Here is a 26,155-nt window from a genome sequence, read left to right as displayed (position 1 = left end):
TGTTCAAACGTTTCAACCAATAATTGTGAAATGAAGTTCTGTAGGTTAAAAAAACCGCGAAAAATACACCAAAACCACATGAAGGAGGGGTCAGAGGTGAATTGTACATAAGAGCAAAGTTGCTTAAAATTTAAAAATATGAAATTGTTCTTTTAGTGTTGAAACTGTAAAATGAAGTTTAGTAGTGACTTATTGAAAAATCCGCGAAAAATTTTAAAAAAACATGAAGGAGGGGTCAGAGGTTAATTGTACATAAAAGCAAAGTTGCTTAAAATTTAAAAATATGAAATTGTTCATTTGGTGTTGAAACTGTCAGACAAAGTTTAATAGTGACTTATTGAAAAATCCGCGAAAAATACACCTAAACCACATGAAGGAGGGGTCAGAGGTGAATTGTACATAAAAGCAAAGTTGCTTAAAATTTGAAATTATAAAATTTGTCTTTTCTTGATAAAACTGTAAAATGAAGTTTAGTAGTATTTTATTTAAAAATCCGCGAAAAATTCACAAAAACCACATGAAGGAGTGGTCAGAGGTTAATTGTACATAAAAGCAAAGTTGCTTAAAATTTAAAAATATGAAATTGTTCTTTTGGTGTTGAAACTGTAAAATGAAGTTTAGTAGTAATTGAAAAAAAAATCCGCGAAAATTCCCCCAAAACTGAGTATACACAAATAAGCAAACTTTTAGTTTTTGCATAGATAGACATTTCATATTTTACAATTTTTTCTGTAAAACCAATAGTTTTCGAGTTATTGAATTTTGAACCGTTTTGGGCCATTCTGGCCCACTGTGCAGTGGCTAGAGAGATCTTAAAAGGCAAAACTGCTTTCTTATGTAATTGGATTGATTTCTGAGCTGTGATTCTAAGAAGCATATTTTTATGGAAGGAAGATTTTTTTTTGTATCCCATCCTCACCCAAAACTGTTGTTAAGAGTTGACAGAATGCAGATAGGCAATATCAGGGTTACCAACTCTCAAACCAATAAAAATCTAAAATAATTTCTAACAATATCATAGCTTTGTTTAAAATAAGCCAAAAGTCTGTAGTAAGAGTATTTTTATAGACCGTTTAGTTGAAAATTGAATATATCTGCAAGATAAAACATGCTTGATTTGCAATTAATAGAAAAGTAATTTTGAAATATTAAGACAAGTTTTATAAGTTTTTGACTTAAAATAATTAATTTGTAATTGGCGGCTACAATTTTCTTAAAGCCCCTGGAGCTCTTATTTTTAATATGGCTGCCCTGAAAAGTTTGTGTGTGTGTGTGTGTGTGTGTGTGTGTGGTGTGTAGGAATGAAAATGTTAGTGACAGGCAAGGCTGTTATATCTGTACCAGATTGGTACAGGCGTAATTTACTATTAATTTGTTACAAAAAATATTATAGATGCAGACCATAAACTGTGAACATTTTTCACAATTTTGACTGAGTATATAAAATACGTAGCTACTGTACTACTGTAACTACTGTAAAGCTCTTAAACTAGTTATGCATAAACAAATCAAAGAGTAGCTTTTCTTGTAGAGATATAAATGTAAACATATAAACAAATATGTGAAACTTATGAGTAAAATTAGTTTATGACAATCCTATATCATATAGAACAGGATGATACATACACATACAGTTCACTCTCAGCATTTATTCTTTAATCTTTGGGGTAGCGCAGCAACTCAGTAATTGTTTAGTATGTATTTATTAAAAGAAGGGAACAATGTGCGTTAAAAAGTGTTTAGTTAGACTAAGTATAGTAATTTTATTGGTTGTGTCAAAAATATTTAAAAAACTTTTTAAAAATGCTTTAAAAACTGGAACTATACATCTATTCTTAATGCTAAATTAATACATTTTAGTTACCAATAAAAAATGCTGTTTTTTAATTGTACATTTTGGCAATTAAAAATGTTTAGAGAACAATTTAGCCTTTTAGGTAATGCATCGAAGACAACAAATCTAAACACTTCTGTGTGTAATGTTTATTAGGCTGTCCCGGAATTTTTTAGTATTATTCTTTTGTCAGTCCGTGACGATTTGGGAGAAATGTGATTTTATTATTTTGTATGTTTGTCTGTCGGTCATGGTCTAACATTAAATGCAAGTCGAAACTTCTTAGGGAAGCATTATTCAATTGAATAGTTCCAAAAATTGTAAAAGTAAGAAAACATTTCTGATTTATCATTCTTTAAATCTTCAATAATGGTAAAAATGAGGTAATGGTTTTTGATAGAAGTGGAAACATTAACATTTTTTCACGGATTAGGAAGATTAGGTTTTCATTATTAATGTTTTTGAAAACATTGAGAAAACAACTTTCAAACTTAAAAAGCATTAAGAAATAAATACATCCATTATGCTTTATGTAAAAATGCGCAAATTTAGAGTTAACTATGCATGGCTAATGTGCAAAGATGAAGAACAACTATACTAAACTATGATTTTGGTACAGGCTAATGTGCAAAGGAACAACTATACTAAGCTATGATTTTGGTACAGGCTAATGTGCAAAGGAACAACTGTAATAAACTATGATTTTGGTAAAGGCTAATGTGCAAAAATGTAGAATGACTATACTAAACTATGATTTTGGTACAGGCTAATGTGCAAAGATGAAGAATAACTATAATAAACTATGATTTTGGTACTGGCTAATGTGCAAAGGAACAACTATACTAAACTATGATTTTGGTACTGGCTAATGTGCAAAGGAACAACTATACTAAACTATGATTTTGGTACAGGCTAATGAGCAAAGGAACAACTATACTAAACTATGATTTTGGTACAGGCTAATGTGCAAAGTAACAACTAAACTAAACTATGATTTTGGTACAGGCTAATGTGCAAAGATGAAGAACAACTATACTAAACTATGATTTTGGTACAGGCTAATGTGCAAAGATGTATAACAACTATACTAAACTATGATTTTGGTACAGGCTAATGTGCAATGATGAAGAACAACTATACTAAACTATGATTTTGGTACAGGCTAATGTGCAAAGATGTATAACAACTATACTAAACTATGATTTTGGTAATGTGCAAAGATGAAGAACAACTATACTAAACTATGATTTCGGTACAGGCTAATGTGCAAAGATGAAGAACAACTATACTAAACTATGATTTTGGTACAGGTTAATGTGCAAAGATGAAGAACAACTATACTAAACGGATGTATTTCCTATGCTGCTACTACACACTGCAACAGTCATCTTCAGTGCAACTACAATATTGCATTTTATAGTTTTGTCGTATTAATCATTTTTACAAAGATGAGCATTACAAACATATTTTTTGAGAATATTTTTGGAGAAATGTAATATTGATAACTAAACATTGTCTTACAAAAAAACAAATTATATAGCTGAAATTAATCTCTTGAACTCTTAGCTCTTATTGTAAATTTTAACATCGGAAACATCGGATACTCAAAAATCAGAATCGATACAAGAAAATCCGTACGTCCATTAAAACATGCTGATTTTAACGTTTTTTACAACATTCTGACAACACTCTACATACAACGGGGCCAGTCAAGATTTAAATTGGCTGACTTACACATATTTGATAGCAAGAATATAGTTGCACTACAGAAGCTAACGTTGTTGTAAATTATTGTAGATTGGAACTACAACACCATGCACCTGTGCGTGTGCATGCCATGTATCTAAAGGGATAAGAAAATGGTCGATAAATAGATGTACATCCCCAATGATGATACACAAAATTTTCCCTTCTGCAGATTACAAATATAGGTTGAAAAGTTTGGAAGCTCGACTAAATGAGCTAACTAGTTCAATAAAAATTACCAAAGTTGTTTAGCTAACGAATGAGAATAACAAAACTTTGTGGACTAGTCTTATAAACAGGCCAATGTCACCTCCCTCCCTCCCTGTGTGCATGTTTAAATGAATGCAACCAAAAATGATAATAAAAGATACACGATTAAATATATTAAATATAAAAAACTTCTACTTAAAACAAATAAGGGATATAGAAATAGTGAACAATATACAACTACACATACCTTATCCTTATAATAAAGTAAAAGGATGTTTGTTTGTCTGTGTGTTTGTACCGACGAAGGATCTCGCTGCTGAACTGCTGAACCGATCGGGTTCTCCTTAACAGGGTAGCTTCTCATAGGTCCTGGAAAGGTTTATAACTATATTGGTGGAAGGTACCACCACCGTCCCAAGATAATCACAAAAAAATCCTAATCTTTTTACTTAGACTTCAACGCAACATAGAAAAGTGCCACTAGAGGCTTTTAAGGGCGTAGCCGCTAGTTCTAATATTAAAGTAACAGGATTTTTGTCTTTCTGTCAGTTTGTTTGTACCGAAGGATCTCGCTAACCGCTGAACCGATATAATTCTCCTTTACAGGGCAGCTTCTCATAGGTCCTGGAAAGGTTTATTAATATTTTGGGAGAGGGTACAACATAATTTCCTTTTTTATTAGTTTTAGATATGGATTTAAGGATTTAATTTTCAATAATTGAAATAAAACACTTAGAACATCCTTTAACTTTATACTTTTATTTAGGTAATCAGAGCATGGGTCTGTTGTTGCTACTTGGCAACCTGTTCATCTTCAGTTCACCTGTCTCTTGGCTCCTCCCGCCTTCTCCTTCAGTTTGTGCCATCAGGTATAGGCTACATCCTGCAATTTGGTAGTTTGAAAATATTTGTAAAATGAAGAATAATGAAGATATATTCTATGATATAAAGAAGTAAGGCTTTTTGTCTGAAGCTTAAGATCTTGAAAATTGCTGGTCTGAATAGCTATTTTTCTGGTTTTACCTGCCTTTCCCAAGAGGTTAGGGTTAAATTAACTATTCTATAATAGAAACTACAAAGTAGAATGATGTTTTTCCGTCTTTCTGACGCTTAAGATCTAACTAACAGCTGAAACGATCGGATTGGTCTTTTTAAGGAATATACCTAGGGAATGGTCCTGTGATGGTTTTAGGCTAATTTTCAGAGTGGGGGACACCTTTCCCCAAAAAAAATTGCCCACCTAAAAAGAATTTCAATATAAAAAAGGGAATGGTCAATCACTTCTTTACGTGTGATTTTTAAAAATTTGATTTCTGTAAACTTTTTTTTTGTTCTAGACATTTTATGCATCCCCTGGCCCTGTGTTTATGCTTTGGACTTCTCCTACTGAAAGTAATGCAGCTTAGAAGTCTTGTCTCTATTGGTCTAGGAGGCAAGATTCCACAGGTAAGGATTTTAGTAATTTCTTTGATTAAGATGTGTTTGGGATAGAACGGTAGCTGGTAATACATAACATAATCTCAAAAATTGTTATTATGTTATTATTTAGGGTAAGTTAATCTATTGAAATAGATAGGTTTATAAATCATCAAACTTTAATAACTCTTTTCTACAAACGACGTTTTGAAGAAGGAATAATGTATTTAATTATCTTTTTAAGGCTAGGTTAGGTTAAGTAAGAGTTTGAAGATCCTTGTAGGGATAAAAGCCCTGAATGGCTAGAGCCCCCGCTAGGGCTAGAATCTGAAATTTTTTCTTATCAAAATCTAAATAACAAATATACATTTGAGTAAAAGCGCCAATTTATGAAAGGTTAAAAAAAGTATAATTTGATTTAAAAGATGAAACTCTTGTTACAAATTTTGACATTTTGTCAAATCTTCTTCAAAGCTTTTTAAACAAAATTCTCAGTGAAAAAATGTTTCCCATTTATATTCTTGAAATCCAGTGAGAAAGGATGGAAAAAAGAGTGGAAGAAATGACCAGGAATAATTGGATATCTGCATGTTCAATCTGAGGAGGGAGGGGGGTTTCCCTCAACAAACATTTTATGGAGAAGTGGGGGTGGGTACACTTTTTTTGTGTTAGGTTGATAGCTTTTGGGGGATTGACCTAGCCAAACTTCACCAAATACTAAGACATGTCAACACTAAGCTTCCCTGAAAATCCTTCGCTCCAGCCGTTTGCAAGATTTAATCCTACATACACACAACTTACTTCTATATGAAATTGGATATGTAAATAAAAATAACTTTGAAATAAAGTTCTTGTAAAATATTAAAAACATTAGATTCAAGATAAATGCATTTGCCAATGGCTTATCCCGTTGTCACTGTGAAAAAAGTGAAAAGATGCCTTGTTGTTATTATTTCACTATTCAGCTAATTTTCTAAGGAGTAAAGATATTATAAACCTATTTGTTCGTTTGATATGATAGGTTTAATAATCCTTTTATTGGTTGATATAAAAATGTCTAAAGTAAGATCTAAAAACTACTGGGCCTTAGGTATTGCATAATTGCAGGTTTTAGTCTACCGCAAAGTACAGTGCGAAGGCCCATTTTCCTTCTGCAAGCAAAATGGTCTATTATAACAGCTCACTCCCTCGTAAATATGAGTTTTAGCCTAAAAAAGTGTGAGAGGTCCAGAGAAAGTTTATAACTATTTTTAGGAAGGGTAACTCTAATTTCCCAAGAGAATAGAATATAGATTGAATGTGGAGGGTCAAATCCCCCACCACTTCCCTAAAGTGCTACTAGAGTCATCTAGGAGCATTGTCTCTTGTAACTGTGCCTATTTAATTTATGTTACTTCTAATATTTGTATTCTTGTTAACTGTTGCATATTTTGACATTGTTAGGATGATTTGAATGCAATTACTTTTGTCAAAATCTTTAAACAAATTTCACAAAAAAAAGTATTTCTTTACGTAATTGTAATCTTATATTTTGTAAAAGTGACATTTTCTTTACAAATTTTAAAAAAGCGAAGATAAAAATTATTACAATAGGTCAATTTAAATTCTTATACTGTGCCTCTTTTTAAAATTTGCCACAGACTTAGGACGGTTAAGATTTCAATTTATATTAACTTTTGATTTTTAACCACTTAGATGAATATATAGCAGGGTTTGGCAGCAGCAATAAATGTATAGGTATAGATATATCTACCAGACAACTACTTGACCCAAGAGTCTAGATTACTTTTAAATCCGATGGACTTTTCTTATAAACATTAACGGAGATTTGATGATTAAAGAACATACAGAAATGAACACTTATAAGTTAGGCACGCTTCAAAATGTACAATACAGTATGAAAACTGACAAGAATATCAGACCATTTAAAACCGTATGGGAAAAAAATTGAAATAATTCTTTACTTGAAATGTAATAACAATATAATTTTACACTTAATAAGGAAATTTTAAAGTTATGAGATCATCAAAATCTGCTAAGTTGGTTAGGAGTAATGTACATCTGAATCAGGAATTAATGGAACTTAAGATTGCTAAAATATGCAAATTAAATGAATAGTTATTTTTAGCATCGTATAATAGACAGCATTCCCCAGACAAAAAATATAAGATTTAAACCAGTTTTGTCAGTCCCAAGGTGCCAAAGGCCCTGACTAACAAAACTTGTATTTATTTTATGGTTATTCTATAATATTCGTTGAAAATCGTCTGTAATACGATGCTAGTAATTGTTTTTCAGTATGTATTAGAACCGGTTCCGGTATAATAATCGGTTTCGAAGCCATATTGGAAATATTTGGCAACCTATTTCATTATCCCTGCACAGAAAATCTTAGTTTTAAAAGAGCAATTAGTGGTTTTAAGGCTTGTTTATTATGTCATTAATCTTGTAACTGTAAGATATTTATTATTTAAGCATCATGTTTTGGAATCAGATTATTGTAGGATGACTATACTTTAAACAGAGATGAGCCAATATAATAAGAAAATATTGATGTAGTAAAGTTTATATTACATCTTATTGTCTTTGCAATTAAGGGTTTGAGAGACCTTTGAAATATTGCTTTTATCTTCATTGAAGACAACTTAAATCTAACTTAGTTCCCTAGATTACTCAAAGATCCTATTTCTTCCATGTTATTAGCTAGGTATCCAAATTATTTCCTCAAATAACAAAACAAAATGCAATCCGTTATTTTTGTCATTTCAGAGACATTTTTCCCTCATAGTAAACGGGGGAAAAAAGGACACACTTGTCCATATTTTTCTCACTAAAAAAGGTTTCCTTAGCTTACACGTTAGGTTTGCTTTGATTTTTTAAAATCCGACAATTAACAGCTCATTCAATTTATGTTTAATTTGTTACAATAATACGGACGGAAAGAAGAGACCAAGTTAAATATCAGCTACGCTACTTAAAATAGTTTTGAAAAGATTTGTTACACATGTCCTAATGTGGTCAAAGAACAAGAAAACCACAAAACCAGGAAACAAACATAAATTTTCAATTTTTAAAACCAAACCTTCATTTAAATTGTGTTTATTTTAATTGTATTATACCACAGCGGTTTTTAGATGAAAAGAAAATGTTAGACATTTTCTGATATGAAAAAATTCCTAATTGTTGAATATTTTTAATGGGATAAAATTAAAGTAGGACTTAATTGGGACTGTATATTAAAGGGAAAAAGTCAATTTAAATCTAAATGCTGGGAAAATAAAGCGGCTGGTTGATAAAAATGGCGGCTGTCTGCCATCAGCCGCATTATTTTTAGCGGTCACTACAAAAATTCAGCTATGAATGTTTTTGTCATAACAGCGGATTGTATACTATAGTATGTATGAAGCTGAATAGGAGTGCGGCTGAATTACCTTATCTTTGAAGCATATTTGTAGTCAAGAAGCAAATTTTAAAGGGTTGTATTTGTGTCCTTAACGCCTTTAATCTTTACAACTTTCAAGGATTCATGGATAATGAATTGGAAATAATCCGTATATTTAAAATTTTTCAGCAATATAGGTATGGGAAAAAACCTATTACGGTGAAATCTTATAACATGTTGTATTTTTTCCATAGGAAAAATTTAAAGCAGGGCTTGGTAGCAGCTTACTCCGATTGCATATTAAGGGGAATATGGCGACTGAAGTAATTATGTAGGGAAATTAGAGCGGCTGGTTCATAATGTGACGGTTGTCTACCAGCAGCCGCATTGTAGAGCGGGTTGAATACTAATAGTATGTAAGCTGAATAGGAGTGCAACTGAATTACCTTATCTTTGAAGCATATTTGTAGTCAAGAAGCAAATTTTGAAGGGTTGTATTTGTGTCCTTAACGCCTTTAATCTTTAAAACTTCCAAGGATTCTTGGATAATGGATTATAAATGAATATATTTTTTACCCTTTTATGGACATTTTTTCAGAAATATAGGCATGGGAAAAAACCTATTACGGTCTTATAATATTTTGAAGGAGAAAGTGATATAAATTAACAAAACTTCAAACTCTCCCTGAAATTTATACAGTAATTTATCTTAAATTTTAAAGAAGTTAACTATTGCTGTTTCCTTGAAAATTGTAGATATGATATCTTTATTTTAAAAGGCAACATATACTTTTTGTTTCGAAGGAATGGCAAACATACTCATCCAACCCAGAAAAAAAAACAGTGTTTGGTCAATGAAGGATCAGAGACGTCCAAGGGGATGGGGGGGGGGGATAAAGGTTTATATTACCCCCAAACCATTTTTGAGATGCCGTGAGCACGACCAGATTCTCCAACAAAAAATAATCTTGGATGTCCTGGGGGAGGATAAACCTCCCCTCTCCCAATCTTTATATTGTATAAAAATAGTGATTTATATTTTGGGAATCAATACTTTTTTTTCTTTTTTCTACTCTTCCTTATTCTAAATCCCTTTCTTATCTGCTTTTATAATTCCTTAATAATAAATTTTGTTTCCTTCATTTTTTGGCAGATAAAACTATCATTACTACTATTATTTAATAATTTTATACTTACATTTTATTATCTTTAATTACTACTATTATTTAAGATAATTTAATTAATTACCTTTTATTTGATCAAGGGCGTTTATGTTAGATTTTTGCGAGGTCTTTTCTGTCATCTAATAATCATAATTAGATGCTACACTTATTTCGTATTTCATATATTTATGATGATATATACACATAATTACAATTAGTAGTTAAAACGTCTGTAGAATCAACTTAATGAACAAAAAAATCAAAATAGAATAAAAGTCCCCAAAGTTGTTAAGCCAACAATTAAGAAACCGTTATTATAAAGCTTTGGGGACTAGTGTAATAACGTCCCTAATGTCCCCTCCCTCCCTGTAACTTTGCACCTGCCTAATTTTATAAAAGGTATAACAGTTTTTCTTCAGATGTCTAATCCCCTTTATGATTTTAATTTATTTAAATATTGTTATGTTTTAAAAAGGTCAATTATGATCAACCTTTGAATGTATTCAAAACGTGTTGTTTTTTTTACAATTAATGTTTAGATATTTTAAAACAAAATCTTTTTATTTTTATTGTAAAATGGCTTTAAAATCATATAGCCAAAAGGAACACACGTACCAATTTAATTCAAACATTTATATGTAAATGTTTCAAAGTGTATAATGAAAAAGTAAATAAAAAATATGATTTGAAGAGTTACTCTGCCCAAGAAAGAATTAGCAATATTTAGATTTTTTATTCTTTAAAGATGTTTTTAAAAAAACTTTCGTTTAAAGGCAAAGCTATTATTAAAAATTAAGTTACCAAAAGCATAGACGTCGAAGCTATTTTTTTTGGGGGGGGTAAAAAAATTTAAGGGGGGGGGTAACTCGTATTTGGGGGGGGGGGGGGGTAAAATGCGCGCCGCAATTTTTTTTTACCCCCCCCCCCTTCCAAATTTTTACCCCGGGGGTAAAATTTGCTTGGGGGGGGTAATTACCCCCCCTGAAGTCTGTTGGGGGGGGGTAAATTTAGTTAACCCCTCCCAAAATTTATCCCCGGGGTAAAATTTTTGGGGGAGGTAATTTAAATTTTATTAAATATTCAGTTTAAAAAATGCGCGCGAAGCGCGCAAAAAACTTTTTATTAGGGATTTTTTATTTTGGGGGGGTATTTACCATCCCAAACAATTTATCCCAGGGGTAAAATTTTTGGGGGGGGGTAATTTAAATTTTATTAAATATATAGTATAAAAAATGCGCGCGAAGCGCGCAAAAAAATTTTTATTAGGAATTTTTTATTTTGGGGGGGTATTTACCCCCCCAAAATTGTTTGGGGGGGGTAAATACCCTTCCTAAATGGTTGGGGGTGCCTACGGCACCCCCAGGGTAGGGGTAAATTTTAAATGGGGGAGGTAAAATGACAAAATTTTGGGGGTGGCTACGGCACCCCCAAAATCATTTGGGGGGGGGGGGGGTAATCGCCCCATTACCCCCCCCCCCCTTGGACGTCTATGATCAAAAGGATAGTAAGGGAAAAAAATAAAGACAAAAAAAACAAAGCACTTAATAATGTTATTTCTATGCATCTTATTTCGTTAGATCTTTTAATATATTTTTAACTCAGTACTTTCATGAAAGAACTTTGTAATGTACATTCTTTTATAGACATATTGAAAGGTGTTATTTTGTCTCGAGCTGCATGTATATGGAGTATAGCAACTCTACAACTATGATAGAACAAGACATGTACTATTCTTGTTTATTCAATATTTTGAGTCTTGATATTATTCATCTATTTCTATGTATACTTATTATTTTGAATACTTACAATAACAACTAATAAAATCTAATTTAGGTTTTGAGTTTAGCTTTAGAATCTAGGTTGTATTTAAATGATCAAATTTCTCATGATGCGAAAGATGAATGAACAAAGTGATTTCTCCTTAAAATTAAGGGAGATTTTAACCAAAATTTTAGCCGTCAAATAGCTGATAAATTTTAGTAGAACAGACTGATATAATTTTTTTCATTACATTTTTATATGAAATTACATCTCCATTAATATTATACAAAATTACCCAATCTGTAGATCAATTCTTGTTCGAAGCTTTATAATTGCTAGTCTAAATAGATGTGTAACATAAAAATTTGCTTGGTATTTGTTTTGTTCTTGTTGGCAAATGAGCCTTAAAATTTGCGATCTTCAATATATGTACATAGATAATTATAGGAAATTTTAAGTCATTATTAGAAGTACATTGTATATACAATACATACATTATGGATAATTATCTGTAGTGTACAATGATTATTATTATCCTTACTGTAATTTTAAATTTTCTTTAATTATTTTTATGGACATTTTAACTTTTAAACTTATTATATCAACAAAATTCATCAGGGGCTGAAAAAAGTAAAAGACAACTATCCTTTTGTCCTATTTTAGGGGAGTGTAGACAACCTCTTACGCTATTAATTCTATGTTCTTTTCCAATTTAGCAATTTTCTCTTTTCTCTCTCAGTTAAAACTTGAGACCATATCTCACTTTGGAACAGTTATGATTGAATTCCCATATTCTTCAATATGGTATCGGACACCTGTAATTCGCAAAATTTGCCCATTTTTAGATTTTTTTAAATGTAACAAATTAATCTTATTACAATATCAAAACTTGTTATAAATATTTTCTGAACTGAATTAGTTTTGAGCTAATCTATAAACTTATAAAGGTACCATACATATTGACATTTTAGGCTGTTTTTAATGAACACAATTTTTGCCCAATTTGTAAGTGTTAACTTCATTGAAATTTACTTTATTTTGCCAAAAATTCTGCACAGTTTTCTCGGAATTTAGGCCTAGCTGACTAAGACATTCTTTATCTTTCCATACTTATGTCTTATTTCTATGTTTTCTGTATCAATTTGCTTTCTTGTTTTTATTTTATTAAATTTATACTTTGTTTTCAAATTGTCGGATCCTTTTTATTTACTTTTCTATCTTTCTCTCTCTTTCTTTCTCTCTCTCTCTCTCTCTCTCTCTCTCTCTCTCTCTCTCTCTCTCTCTCTCTCTCTCTCTCTCTCTCTCTCTCTCTCTCTCTCTCTCTCTCTCTCTCTCTCTCTCTCTCTCTCTCTCTCTCTCTCTCTCTCTTTCTCTCTCTTTCTGTCTCTCTCTCACTCTCTCTCTCTCTCTCTATCTTTCTTTCTTTAGCTTTATCCTTTTTCTCTTACATTTTTTGTCTATCCCTTTTATTCTTCCCACTCTATAAAATTTTTCTTCTTAAATATTCAAATCTTTAAAAAAACAAAATTATTACAGTTTTCCCCTTCCTCTTTTATTATTTTAATATTCCTATTAAATAAAATTGAATTGCATATAAATTTTCAGGTGAATCAGATGTTATCTCTGTTCTTCATGGTGATGGTTCAAGTGGTGATATCAACCGAATGGTTTATCCTCCACATGCCCATACCAACTAAGATATCAGTTGACTATGCACACTGCGATGTATCACAGGTTAATATTTCATAGTTTTGACGGTCTGTCTGGTCAAAAGTTTATTTCAAGTTTCACGCGTCAAAAAGCTGTCTTAATTCAGATAATATAAAAATACAATGGAGATATACTAAATTACCCCTTCTTTAAATTAAAATTTTATTGGTTGAAAAGTAAAGAAACTACCTTTTTGAATCAATAAATAATAATGAGAAAAAAGTACCAGACATTTTTAAGTCATCGTAGTTATAAAACTTTGGTCAACAGTATTATTTACAGTTCAATTTCCCTGTCCTCCATGATTTTTTGTTATTGTATTTAACAAAAGTATGAACCTATACTGTCCTATAGAAAAGGTTCCAAGAAGATATTTTAATTTCATTTAAATCTTTTATTTTAATTTTTTTTCAAGTCAAGTGTCTCCCCTTCATTAACACTTTCTTTTGTTAACAAACTGAATTATGAATAAATTTGTTGATAATTTGTCCCAGAACTGCTTTTAATTAAAAAATCTCAATTGCTGTAATTGAAATATTTTTGTTTCAGTCGACTTTCTTGTTGTTGCACCTGTACCCAACAATCCTGCTGGTGCTTGCCTTCATCTATTCTGTCTCCGTATTCAAGATCAAGAGGAACTACAACGAGGGTAGATGGGTGCTGGTCACCACCATTCTCATCCTTCCCATATTCATCACTGCTGCGGTTCTTATATTCTTTGGCAGTGTTGAGTTCCAGGTAAAAACAGTAGATTTAAAAGCTTTGCATTTTAAAATTAATTAAACATGCGGCTATGCCTCCTAGATGCCTTTAATCTAAGGGCACTTTAAATTTTTAAGGGGTTGAGGTGGTGACCGCCAAAATAGTTATCAAACTTCCCAGAAACTATGCGAATCTTCTCTATAATCGAAAGACAGACAGACAAACATACACATAGAATCATAGATATCCTGTTACTTTTATTAGTAATCTACCAGCAGCTAACAAGCTGGCAGTTCACTGTTACTTGACTGATTTAAATTTTAGAAAAGGACTTCTTTAAAATTTGATTATTTTTTACCCTAAAGTAACTTAAAGTTTTCATTCTTATAATTATAAATTTTCATTTATATTGATTTAACGTATATATTATTTCAGGATCCAAGTGTAGCTGTAAGCCTATTGTTAGTTGGTTACATAATCCTGGCGACCATCTTCCTTCCCAAGATGCACACCATCTCCCAGCAGAGCAAGGTCAGAAGACTCAAGCTGCACGGTGCAGGAGGATTGGATCATGACACAATATACACTACTTACAACGATTTTGGCGGTACTAGTGGGACACCTGCCACCACGGCTGCCAGTGGCCTTGGAGGTGGGCTTTACTATCCCGGCTATCCCCCACCCCCTCCTCAGTACAGTGCTGGCTATGGTGCACCGTATTTCGGCGGTAATAGTGGTCCAAGGATAAGTGGCGGAGCAGCGGGAAAATTCCGCCATCATCGTCACTACAACCCGCCGCAACCAGCTACCCATCACGCGCTGCGCTTCAATGGACTTAATTATCTTAGTTACCCTGGAATTAACCACCCTCCCACCGCCAGCTACCAAGACTGGTCAAGGGAGCACTCGCCCGGCCACTATCACTTTTCAAATCTTAACCAATACCGCCGTTTAGGCGGCACTGGATCATCTTCCGCCAACACAAGCCGCCTTCCATCCGCGGCCACCACTCGCAAATCCTCCAAGTCGCCGCGTGACAGTCCATCCGCCGCGCACAGAACAACAACACCGCTGTTGAAGTCTGTCAAGCGGTGCTCGCGCACACCCGACTCGCGGATTAGCAAGAAATCCGGGAAATCGGGGCGCAACTCAGTGTCCCGCCACGATAATGGCGGCTTACTGCTATCCGCAGCTGGGCTGCTGCCGCAATCTGGCGGCTCAAACTCCAAACCACAACAGCCATATTATGATAAACAAAATAGGGTATACCATCTCACGCCCTGAATTTCTCTAGATTAGGGTTTATCAAAAATACAAATTTAAAACTTTCTCTCTATCCCTAACTCCTCATTATGACAAATGTAAATCAAACGAATAAAAGTATGTGTGTATAGAAATCATGAACAATTATTTAAAGTTATTATTTTGTGCTCTACTATCCAATTTACCTGCTAAATTACCTTTTAAAATATTGTAAAACATAAAATCTTAAGCCCAAGTCATAAATGCTAAAAACTTACTTTAACCTAAAAAACAACTATTAGTTGCAGTTTTCTGACAAGTAAATTTTGTAAAGAAGGTGTATCAACTTTTTTTTTATAGCTAGCCGGTTCTTTTAGTAAGTAGTAGATGTAAAATTTTTCATAGAATTCAGATATGCAATCGGTTTTTTTGGAGACCTCTTATTTTTTAAGTAATTTAAGTTTTTTAAAAAAAAAATGAAGTCGATTTTAAGGTACTAAAATGCAACAAAAAAAGAAAGAAAATGGCCATTTTGAACAAAAATAGTAAGATCTTTAATTTGACACCTTACTTTTTCAATTCTGTCAGGTAATTATTGAAAAAATTGGTTTTTTTTAAACCCACGAGAATAAAACTTTGAACTTAATTTTATCATTCCCCAGGCATAAGAAATAGGCGTTATATATACTGTTAGAATGAGAAAAGTATTACAAATCCATTCTAAGCAAAATTGAAATAAAAAGTTTACAATATAGTATATAAACTACAATAAAAGGAATTATATGAAAATATCATATTATATTATACAGGCAACGTCTTAATTCTTGAATTGAGTATAAAAATGGGAAGGGGGTAAAGAGGGGGTAAAGAGGGGATGACGAAAGTGTTGCCTGAACAAAAAAATATAATAGGCCATTTTTTTATTTTTTATTTTTTTACTTTTTTTCAATTTTGCTTACAATGGATTCGTAATATTTTTCTGATTCTAAAGGTATATATGAACCCATATTTTTTTACCTGTGAAATGATAAAATTAAGTTCAAAGTTTTTATTCTCGTGGGTTTAAAAAAATCAATTTTTTCAATAATTACCTGACAAAATTCAAAAAGTAAGGTGTCTAATTAAAGATCTTACTATTTTTGTACATAATGGCCATTTTCTTCCTTTTTTTGTTGCGTTTTAGTACCTTAAAATCAACTTAATTTTTTTTTTTAAAACTTAAATTACTTAAAAAATAAGAGGTCTACAAAAAACCGATTGCATATCTGAATTCTATGAAAAATTTTACATCTACTACTTACTAAAAGAACCGGCTAGCTATAAAAAAAAAGTTGATACACCTTCTTTTCATTCCATTTTTAAGCTTTAAAACACTTTTTAAATTCTAAATAATTTTGTTTGCCATTTTACAAAAAATCTAATGTATTCATGACCTTGGCTATTATATTATTAATGACTATTTTTTCCCATGTGAATTTCTAAAAAGGCAGCAATTATTATTATTAAGTGACCATAATTAAAATATTATTAATGTAAAAACCCAAGCTTTAATGCTCAACTTATACTATAGTCTTGTTCAATCTGATCTGAATTTTATCCTATTTTTTTAAAAGGCTATGTAAATCTATTAAAAAATTATATCAGTTCAAGATTTTAGCTTAAATTTTATATTTTTTGTCAGTTTCATGAAAGGCATTTAAAGAGTTTGATTTTCCTAAAATTTTGTATATTAATTTCAGACAAAAAAAATAGCTGTTGAAGAATTGATTTTAATAAATGTAGTTCTAATTGTGTATGAAGAAAAAATCATAGAATCTTCTTTAGAAAAAAATTATTCAATAAAATATAAGTGCTCTTTATGAAACTATTCATTGTTTTTCAAGAATTTTATGATAAAATGATCAGATGATATTATTTTTCTAGTCGTTATTTGTGATTTTTTACAAATTATAAAAAAACTTATGTCTATAATAAATGAAAATTCATTCTTTGTTAAAAACCTATGAAAATGAAATGTACTTAAAACTTATAAATTGTGTACTTTATTATTTTTGTTTGTAAATATATTGAATAAAAATTAATGTGAATTATGATCTACTTTTATGGAAAAGGTTGCGTGATTTTTCTGTAAAAATATTTTGTGTAATAAGCTATATCCATCTGAATCAAAATAGCAAAGCGACCGCTTACCTATCCTACTTGAGTAACGAACTGACCAATAAATGACTGAGTAAAAAGCAACCTAAATTGACGACAATTTTTCCACTTTCATAATATCCATGTATATATTCTACATCCATTATTAAGGACGTCCATGTTTTAATTCCTAAAGGGAGGGGAGGGGGATTAAAATGAATGTTTTTCCTAACTGGGATAAAAATCAGGATTTTGATATGACAAGAAGTATAAAAAAGCACTTAAAATTACAAACATATTATTTGGAAAAGAACAAGACTTGATTCATAAGTTTATGATCTAAAAGGATTTGAGCTTTTATATGTGATTGTTTAAATAGGTTGACTTATTTCCAACATTAATAAAAATAGCAATTTAATTTGTAGCCTAATCCCATAAAAAAAAAACATAATTGACAAATTATTTAAATTTTTGAGGGACATTTACGCTTGAATTTAAGGGTAGGATGAGAAAAAAAGGTTGATATTGTCCAAAAGTTGCGAAGCTAAGAAATAAATGTATAAGTATAGATGTATAACCCAGACAACTAACTGGCCCAAATGGTGGGGACCCTTTGTCTACTGGCAAATTTCTTTCTGCTCTTTTGGCTGTGTCTATAATCCTGACGCTATTTGCTGATATTCAAAGATCCAAATATATGTCGGCACAGGGTCCCCTCCCCGTTGGTGGAGTTACATATAGCTCTTGTCCCCTTTATTCATTTACTTTAATACTGACATGATAAAATTGCCAGTTTTCTTTGTCAACTAAATACACAATTAGACTAAAAGTTGAATAATGTTTTACTTGGCCCAACCTAATCTTGCCTTATAGAACACTAAAATAAGCAAGTAAATAATTTGGTTATGATTTTCATTCAATTTTCCCACAGTACATTGTTAGCGTTACTTGACAAATATAAGATTATGGTAATAGAATGAAATATTGGTTCTAATGTCAACCTTTATATCAAGCATATTAATTAGTTTTAATATTGCATAATGTCTGTCAAACCAACATGACCAACCCATATTAAGCATTTAAATTTAAAGACGACTCAATAACCTTTAATATAAAATAGTAAGCTTTTCTTTTGTGCACCGAAGGATCTCGCTAACCACTGAACCGATCTGATCCTCCTTTACAGTGAGTGAAAGTTTTATACTATTTTTCTGTTCTTTCGTGTCCCTTAGAATATAGAGCCCTTAGGTTTTATGGGCACAGCTTCAAGTTTTAAATAAAGGGTTAAATATAAGATGAATAATACAACATGTCAGTCAGACAGATATAAGTGAATTAAAGAGAGGATTCGCTACTTTAAAAGGGGCAAAGTAATAGACAGAGGATCCTAAATTCCAATTCATTTCCTTTCATTATACTAATACTTCATACCAAGGTAAATTCGGAAACTTTTGTATTAAATTTGAAAAATCTTTGAAAATTATTTAGAAGCATAGAGGAAGTGTGCTTGAATAAGGTTTTAACTTATAATTTCTAGTGAGCATTATAATGGCCTCTTGTAATATCAAAGAAATGGCAGCTTACTATGTCAGGCGCGTGCAAGTAATGGTTAAAATTACTGAAACTCTAGAGAAATAATATTTCAGTATAAACAAAATCGTATTAATATTAGTTATCCATGTAGGTATAGTCATTAAACAGCAAATAAGTAAAGTAAAAGAAAGCCACAAAATATTACAAAGAACCTAATTTAATTTTAAAAATATCTTAAGCCTAAACTGTCCGAAATTATCAAATTCTACTATAAGTCAAGGAAATAAGATAATGCTTGTGAGTCGGCTTTCTTGAAATTTACAATTTGTTACATTATAATATAGAAATGTTTCAATCCTTTATACAAAAGTTATAGGATGTCTTTTTGTCTTTGTTTACCGAAGGATATCGCTAACCGGTGCATAATTTTTTCGGGGAGGTTAACACCACCCTCCAAAGGGAAATCACCCCTACAAAAAATTATCTTTTCTTTTTAAAACTTAAATGAAAATAGGGGGGCGGCGACTTCCAATACCCTGGCCTAAAGTGCCCCTACAGAACTCTAGGGGCGTAGCTGCTAGTAACATATAAAGAATGATGGCAAAAAATGTAATATTGTAATTAGAGATCCTTTTTTCTAAAGGGTTGCTTTTGGCGATTTGTTCATCTTTTTTTCAATTTGAAATAAAACTTTTCTATATTATTTTATTTTTTTATTGACAAATTTTAAAAAGAGTTATATTGTAAGTATTCTATTAAACTCAAAAAGTACCATATTTGAAATCAAGAATGTGGCCTTAATTTGTCCGAATTACTGAGCCTATAAAGTTGTCAACAAAATATAAAATTGTCTTAAAACCAAGTTGTCTGATGGTTGAGAGACATGGCCAGGTATTCATATTTTAAATTTATGTCATTCTTGAAACTCTGTATGAGAATATAGATGAGAGAGGGCAATACTAATTAATCTACAACTGAATCTTTACCCCAATATATACCAAAAGCAACAAAAAAGCATGATTGAAAACTGTCCCTGACAATGTTTAAACGCATGTTATTTAGACAATTTTTATAACTGATCTTGTCAATAATAGATTTTAAGATTTGAATTTATAAAGAAAAATATATTGTAGAATATTTCTAATCCAGCTGAAATTGCATCCACTCGCCCATAAGTGAGAGGAAACCAGTTCCAGTTGACAAAATACAATTAAATATTGAGTAGCCTTTAGCCATTTGTAATACTGAAGCTGCAAGCTGCGGCTGAGAACGGCAAAATGTCTAAAATTCAGCAAAACTATAACGTTATCTATCCAAGGCGATTTTCAACGATTTACATCGATCCTAAGAATAGGGGGTTGTCAAGCCATTTGCATTTGTTTGTAAATATTGAATTTGCATGTCAAATATTACTTAAAAATTTACAAAAATATTCAATAATAAAAAAAATTCAATATTTACCATACTTGCTTAATCAATTGACAATGAACTATTTAAAAAAAAGGTATAAATCAATCTAAAAAAAGTTAAACACAATGAAATATTTTCAATATATTTCAATTCTTCTTACAAAATATTGCATTTTATCTAAACATGCAATGTCAATTTAAATTGCAAGTAAAGACTATATTATTAAAGACGATGCTACTCCACAATTTAAACGTGTTGTGTGATTTTCTATAACAGTTACTATACTTAAACTTATTCCCGCTTTGGCTCAATTCCCTCTTTCTGCAGGGATTTAAAGGGATGGAACAATGGCAGAAAATTCGTAATAAACAAAATAACTCTTTCTGTAGATTATCGTTAGTGATTGTAATGTTTGGACACTTAATGAACCAACCAATCAAAATCAATGGAAGTCCCAAAGTTGTTAAGCCAATGAATCAGAAAACGATGTTATAAACATGCCATGTAATAAACAGCCCAATACTTACCTACCAGCTCTCTATATTTATTACCTTTGTTTATAATTTCTATTTTGACCAAAAAAACTTCGCTACTTGTGGATGTTCTCGTTTTTGTTGAGAGCAATATTGAACTTAAATTGATTGGGAACCATAAATTTTAAAACTATGCTATACTTTTTAGTTTATGCAATATGATTGTCTCAGTACATTTGTAATGGCCATATAATTCTAAAATAAAAATCTTTTTTCAAATAATATTATGGGAATTGAAGGGAAAATAAAAAATAGCCGCTGTGTAATTAAGATTTGGATAAAGATTATTCAGTTTTCATTGTTAATTTTTTTTATCCCTGGGCTTAGCTACTATAAATACAAGACTTTCAAACCAATAAATTACAAGTATTTTCAGGTGAGTTTGATAGAAATTAGGTTTTGATTAAAACTAGCCAATTGATATACATACATACAGACAGAAATTGTAGAGAAATACTTTAATTTGTTACTATGTGTTAGTGTAATGAAATTGGATTTTTATCAGTAGCATACTCTATAATTCACTTGTCTGTAGGTAAGACCGGCATTGGGAAAAGGTGATTTTCTAGGCTGCTATTTAAAATAGAAAGCTTAAATTTTGAGTGAAGATTCGTATGACATATGCGCATATACACTATTTTGTCCGTTTGTCTGTCGGTCATGCTTCAAAAGTTTTATAAAGGTTTCGTGATTTTATTAGATTTTTTCCACAGTCAAGAACCCAGTAAAAGTGTCTGACTAAGACGTCAGAAAAAATTAACAATTAACCAATGAGAGACCGCTATATATTTTACCATTGGTCAATTGCAGTGAATGCTGGCTTCTCATTGGTTAATTGTTATTTTTTTCTGACGTCATAGTTCGACACATTTACTAGGTTCCACAGTCACTCGCTTTTTCTGTTATGACTACTGAATATCTGCTCTATATTTCAATTTGTTTGTTTGACCATTCCATAATTTATTAATGCTTCGCTACTTATCGATGGTGTCATCCTTGTTTTTGTGTTGTGGTGTTTTGATTAAATCACGTATATGATCTCATTGTGAGAGTATAATATTCTCTAAACCATAAAGTTCCGCGATACTTCAACACTTTTAATTAAAACAGCTACAAAAGGTTTTGCTAGATAACCCAATCTCCAATTATTAGAAGCGAAGCTACTTAATAATTGATTGTGTCTCTCCGTTTGAGACGTAAAGATAGACTGCTGTTTTTTGTTGTTGTGAGGATACCCCATACCAATTATCATACAGTATACGACTTACTTGGTCTGTTTGTCTGTCGGTCATGCTACAGTAAAAGAATGGCATCAATAAGTAGCGAAGCACAAACAAAATCATAGATAAATAGAAAAGCACAAAACCTGTATAACAAAATATATATTATAAATTTTATAGCATAATTGACAGACCAACAGACAAAGTAAATTATATTATAGTTGGCGGCTCATAGATACAGGAATTTTTCACAACAAATTTCAGCTGTCTATTTTAAATAGAAGCCGAGTTACGTGCCCCCCCCCCCCCTGATAACCACTTAAGAACAGTTGTACAGCTGTTTTTGAGATCTTCAAGATTCAATGAAAAACACAAACATATAACTACTTAAAATTCTGTTAGAAAATTTTTTTTTAATTCTTACATTCTTTTTATATAAGGCTTTTAAGTCTAACCAATTACAATATCGAAAATTGGACAGTTACAACGAACTACTTTAGTATTGATACAGAAGACTGCTAACATTGCTTCTAAAAGAATTTAGATAGGAAGCATTTGTTGAGATACAATAATATTTTATAGTTTTAAAAATCTATTAACAAAGGTAATCTGGTTTTTAAAAATCAAATATTGTATAAAATATAAACATATTTAATGATAGTTTCAAAACAATGTTTATGAATACTAGAAGTAGCTTGTTTTCAGGCTATGATATCTGACCATTTTGGCGGCCACAGGATGCCTGCTGTAAAATCTTCTCATATTTCTCCCCCAATATTGAGTCCTCTCTGTATATATTTTCACACCTGGTTCTTCATTATCCCTAAAGCATTAAATCAAAATAATGTTTAGTATAAAAGCTACTTAATAATTAATATTTGTCCGTCCGTCGGTCGGTAATTAACGCTATGGGGGAAATGTGATTTTCTCGGGTTCTATACAAGATAGAAGGCTACATTTTTTTGGTAAAGATTTTCTGCAAAGCTTCCAGTATGTAATTTACATTGTCTCTCGGTCCATCAGTAATATAAATATTAAAACTTATTAAAGAAATTGTCTAGTTTTCGTTATTTCTATGATTGTATTCTTGAACAATGAACATCTACTCTTTGTCTGTATTTCTATCCATGATTTTTTTGTGGTTAGCTACTTAATTTTAAGTTTGGTAAACTGAGCTGGATCTTTAAATGTGTAGCCGTTGCCGTAGCCGTGGCCAGAGGTACAGCCACTAACCTAATACCGATATTTGAAACAAATTGGCAGCACTGGCAGTGGCGACGGCTGCGACTACGGCTACGGCAACGGCTACAAATTAAAAGATCCAGCTCTGGTATATCATTAATAATTATGCCCAATTTATTCATTTTATAAAATATGTGTTTAAATTTTCAATGGCATTTAAACTGAATAGAGATATCAATTACGTTTGAATTATCAGGAAAGTAGGTTTAGTCAAATTATAGTTTTGCAAAGGCCAGTCATTTAAGACAGTTATAATTCTAAGTATTTTAAAACTTGAGCTCTACATGTCAGCTTTAGTGAGGTTTTTAACCGAGCTTTTAAGCTAAATTCCACTAAAAATATTGTAAAGAAATATATTACCATTCAAGCTCATCATCATCTTGGCTATTTTTGAGCTTTTTCACATAAAACTTGAGGAACTCCATATTTCTAGACTCCTCCTTACACTTGTCAATTAAATCTTTGACAACCAATAATTCTTTGTTGTAGACAAGGTATTTTAATTTTGGCATGCTTTGCAGGTCAATGGAGGTTAAATAATAATTTTCTATATGTCCTAGGATATCAATTGAATGGTAACACTAATCTAGATAGAAATTTACATCATTAGAAGGGGAAGAAGGTTTGCATTAAAACCAAATGTGTTTCGAAATAGATACAAGCTTTTTATAGTACCTAATAAAAATGACGTCCTACTGGCCTACCATTGGTCAATTGAATTGTATACTGGTCTGCTATCGGTAATTTATTCTGTGTGATATCCTATCAATAGTCATTTGTATTATATGACTTCTTTTTTTAAAGGCACTATAAAGAGCTTTAACCAAATTTGTAGCTATATTTTGAAACATAAAAAAAGATAACAAACAATGAAAATTAAAGATTTAAATCAAACAGACATAAGGAAAGTTAAGCCTTATGTAAATACTCTGAGTATCGAAAATGAAAACATTAAAAGTACTTATATGCAGTTTTTAAAAGCGAAGCTTTTCTATAATTAGGATCGGTCCGTCCGTCCGTCCGAGATAGATAGCTTTTATTCGTTAATTTATGCATGTTAGAATTGTCCTATCGATTTCAAACTTTGCATGATGATTCCTGTAGTAGTTAGGTACGATTTAGAAAGCGCAGCAACTCAATAATCATTACCAGAATTTCCGTACGTCCAGTTTAAACATGTTGATTTTTCTATTTTTTTAACAAAAAATTTTTATGGATCTAAGTATCCGTTTGATCTGATTTTTGGTATATTGATTTCTGGGATAACAAAGAACAATATTATAAGCGAAGCAACTCTATAACCAAGTTCTAAAAATGTAAGTATGTCCATAAACATTATCCTGTATCAAGCAGTTTTTCAACAAATTTACTTACAATTTTGCTTTGACTCTTGTACTTTTACATTCTGATTATTCAGTTTAGACACTATACAAGTGTTGATGTCCGTTTGTCCTACCGTTTCAGTGCTTCGCTTTTATAGATGATGTCATCCTTGTTTTATTGTATTTATGTGTTATCATTCCTAGATGTAAAAATTCCAGGTTACCACAAGTCTTGGGCAATCCACCGAAGGTGTACAAATATTGAAGCCGTGGAAATTCTAGATGGTTCAGGCTAGACCAATCAACATCATAGCTGAAAGCCAGTAGGCTAGGACTGAATTTACGTATAATATTCTGGAAAAGTGAACAGTCTTTGCCAGCTAGGGAAAGATACTTCAGATTTGGAAGATTTACTTTGAACTCTTCGGTGGGTTTCATAAAATATGATGAATTCTTTAATTTCAACTGAACTAGCGTTGCGCTTTCTAGCTTACATAAATGTGTATAGACACCATGTCCTAGATCATGAAAGGATAAAGCTGTCATGTTTGGGTGTTTTTTGAGCATGGCGTTGATTGGTTCCTTGTGGACATTGAACGCACAATTGAAGACGATATTAGTGATGCTCTTACTCCATTCTGATAAAAATGGAGGCACTGAATGGGTACATTTGCTCCCAGAGCATTTGATGTAAATTGTCAATTGTAACTTTCCACATTTTCTCTTTTTTTGAAAAGATGGTTTGCGTTCAATTTTTTCAAGGATTCTGGCGATGTCAACTTTTTCATCTTCAGTGTATTTTTCACAATCATATTTCAGAGGAACTTTGAGGTTGTCAAAAACTGTATCAAATTCCACTACTTCCTCACTTAACCTAAATGATTATAAACAGCTAATATAATATATTTTTAAAAATATTATTACCGCCCTGGCGGCTCCAGAACGCCAGGAAACTTAGCAGGGTCAACCAGTTATATAATATCATCGTTTAAAATTATATTTGTTTTGCCCTAAACAGACAGGCCGCCCCGTGGACCTTTATTGGTCGGGAGAGGATTATCACAACTGAAACCTGAAATTGACCAAGACACCTATATTTGATATCATTAGTATTTTGGCCATTTTCAATGCTTTGTTGAAGTATTAAAAAAATATATTTTTTCTAATCAACCTCCCAGATTTGCTAGTATCTTGTAACCGCCAGGATGGTAATATGAAACAAATTTCAATTACAACATGTGTCTAAATAATCCATTTGAAAAATCTTTTAGCAAATTTATGCATTGGTCTTTTGTAGCATGACCGGCAGACCAACGGACCAAATATATCATATCTTTATGCTTAGTAGTATAGGGAATCTTCATAATCATTAATAGAAGCCAAGAAAATCACTTTTCCACCGGACTGTTTCTCACAGACGGACAAAGTATAGAGTTACTTCGCTACTAAAAACCTGGAAGGTTTAAACTTAGTCTATACTAACCTTCTAGATGTTAGGCGCAAAGCAGCTTGCTCCCCATAGGAGAGGTAACATTTGAACAAAATCCTTTTAACATCTTCTGGTAATGGTGATAAAAAATCCATTTTTGAACT

The 26,155-nt window shown here is 31.6% G+C and overlaps 1 protein-coding gene and 2 long non-coding RNA genes across 3 annotated transcripts in view; 1 reads left to right on the top strand and 2 right to left on the bottom strand.

Moving 5' to 3' along the window:
• LOC145313219 (metabotropic glutamate receptor 8-like) overlaps positions 1-15,493 on the top strand; it is a 156,071-nt gene extending 140,578 nt beyond the window's left edge. Inside the window, exons 20-24 of the mRNA XM_080152517.1 lie at positions 4,557-4,659; positions 5,128-5,236; positions 13,118-13,246; positions 13,772-13,960; positions 14,360-15,493. Coding sequence (XP_080008643.1) covers positions 4,557-4,659; positions 5,128-5,236; positions 13,118-13,246; positions 13,772-13,960; positions 14,360-15,208 — 1,379 coding nt within the window. The 3' untranslated portion in view covers positions 15,209-15,493. The remainder of the gene's footprint in view (positions 1-4,556; positions 4,660-5,127; positions 5,237-13,117; positions 13,247-13,771; positions 13,961-14,359) is intronic.
• Positions 15,494-22,670: 7,177 nt separating this feature from the next.
• LOC145315085 (uncharacterized) lies at positions 22,671-23,819 on the bottom strand. The gene is made up of 2 exons (XR_013877950.1): positions 23,601-23,819; positions 22,671-22,821 (listed from the first exon to the last, which is right to left on the bottom strand). It is a non-coding gene; the product is annotated as an uncharacterized LOC145315085 (long non-coding RNA).
• Positions 23,820-25,342: 1,523 nt separating this feature from the next.
• Positions 25,343-26,155, bottom strand: LOC145315084 (uncharacterized). Its single transcript, XR_013877949.1, has 2 exons — positions 26,046-26,155; positions 25,343-25,436 (listed from the first exon to the last, which is right to left on the bottom strand). It is a non-coding gene; the product is annotated as an uncharacterized LOC145315084 (long non-coding RNA).

Source organism: Acartia tonsa, chromosome 3 (assembly GCF_053477335.1).
Source record: "Acartia tonsa isolate MP-2025a chromosome 3, ASM5347733v1, whole genome shotgun sequence".
Classification (NCBI taxonomy): domain Eukaryota; kingdom Metazoa; phylum Arthropoda; class Copepoda; order Calanoida; family Acartiidae; genus Acartia; species Acartia tonsa.
This window is presented reverse-complemented; position numbering and strand designations above follow the sequence as displayed.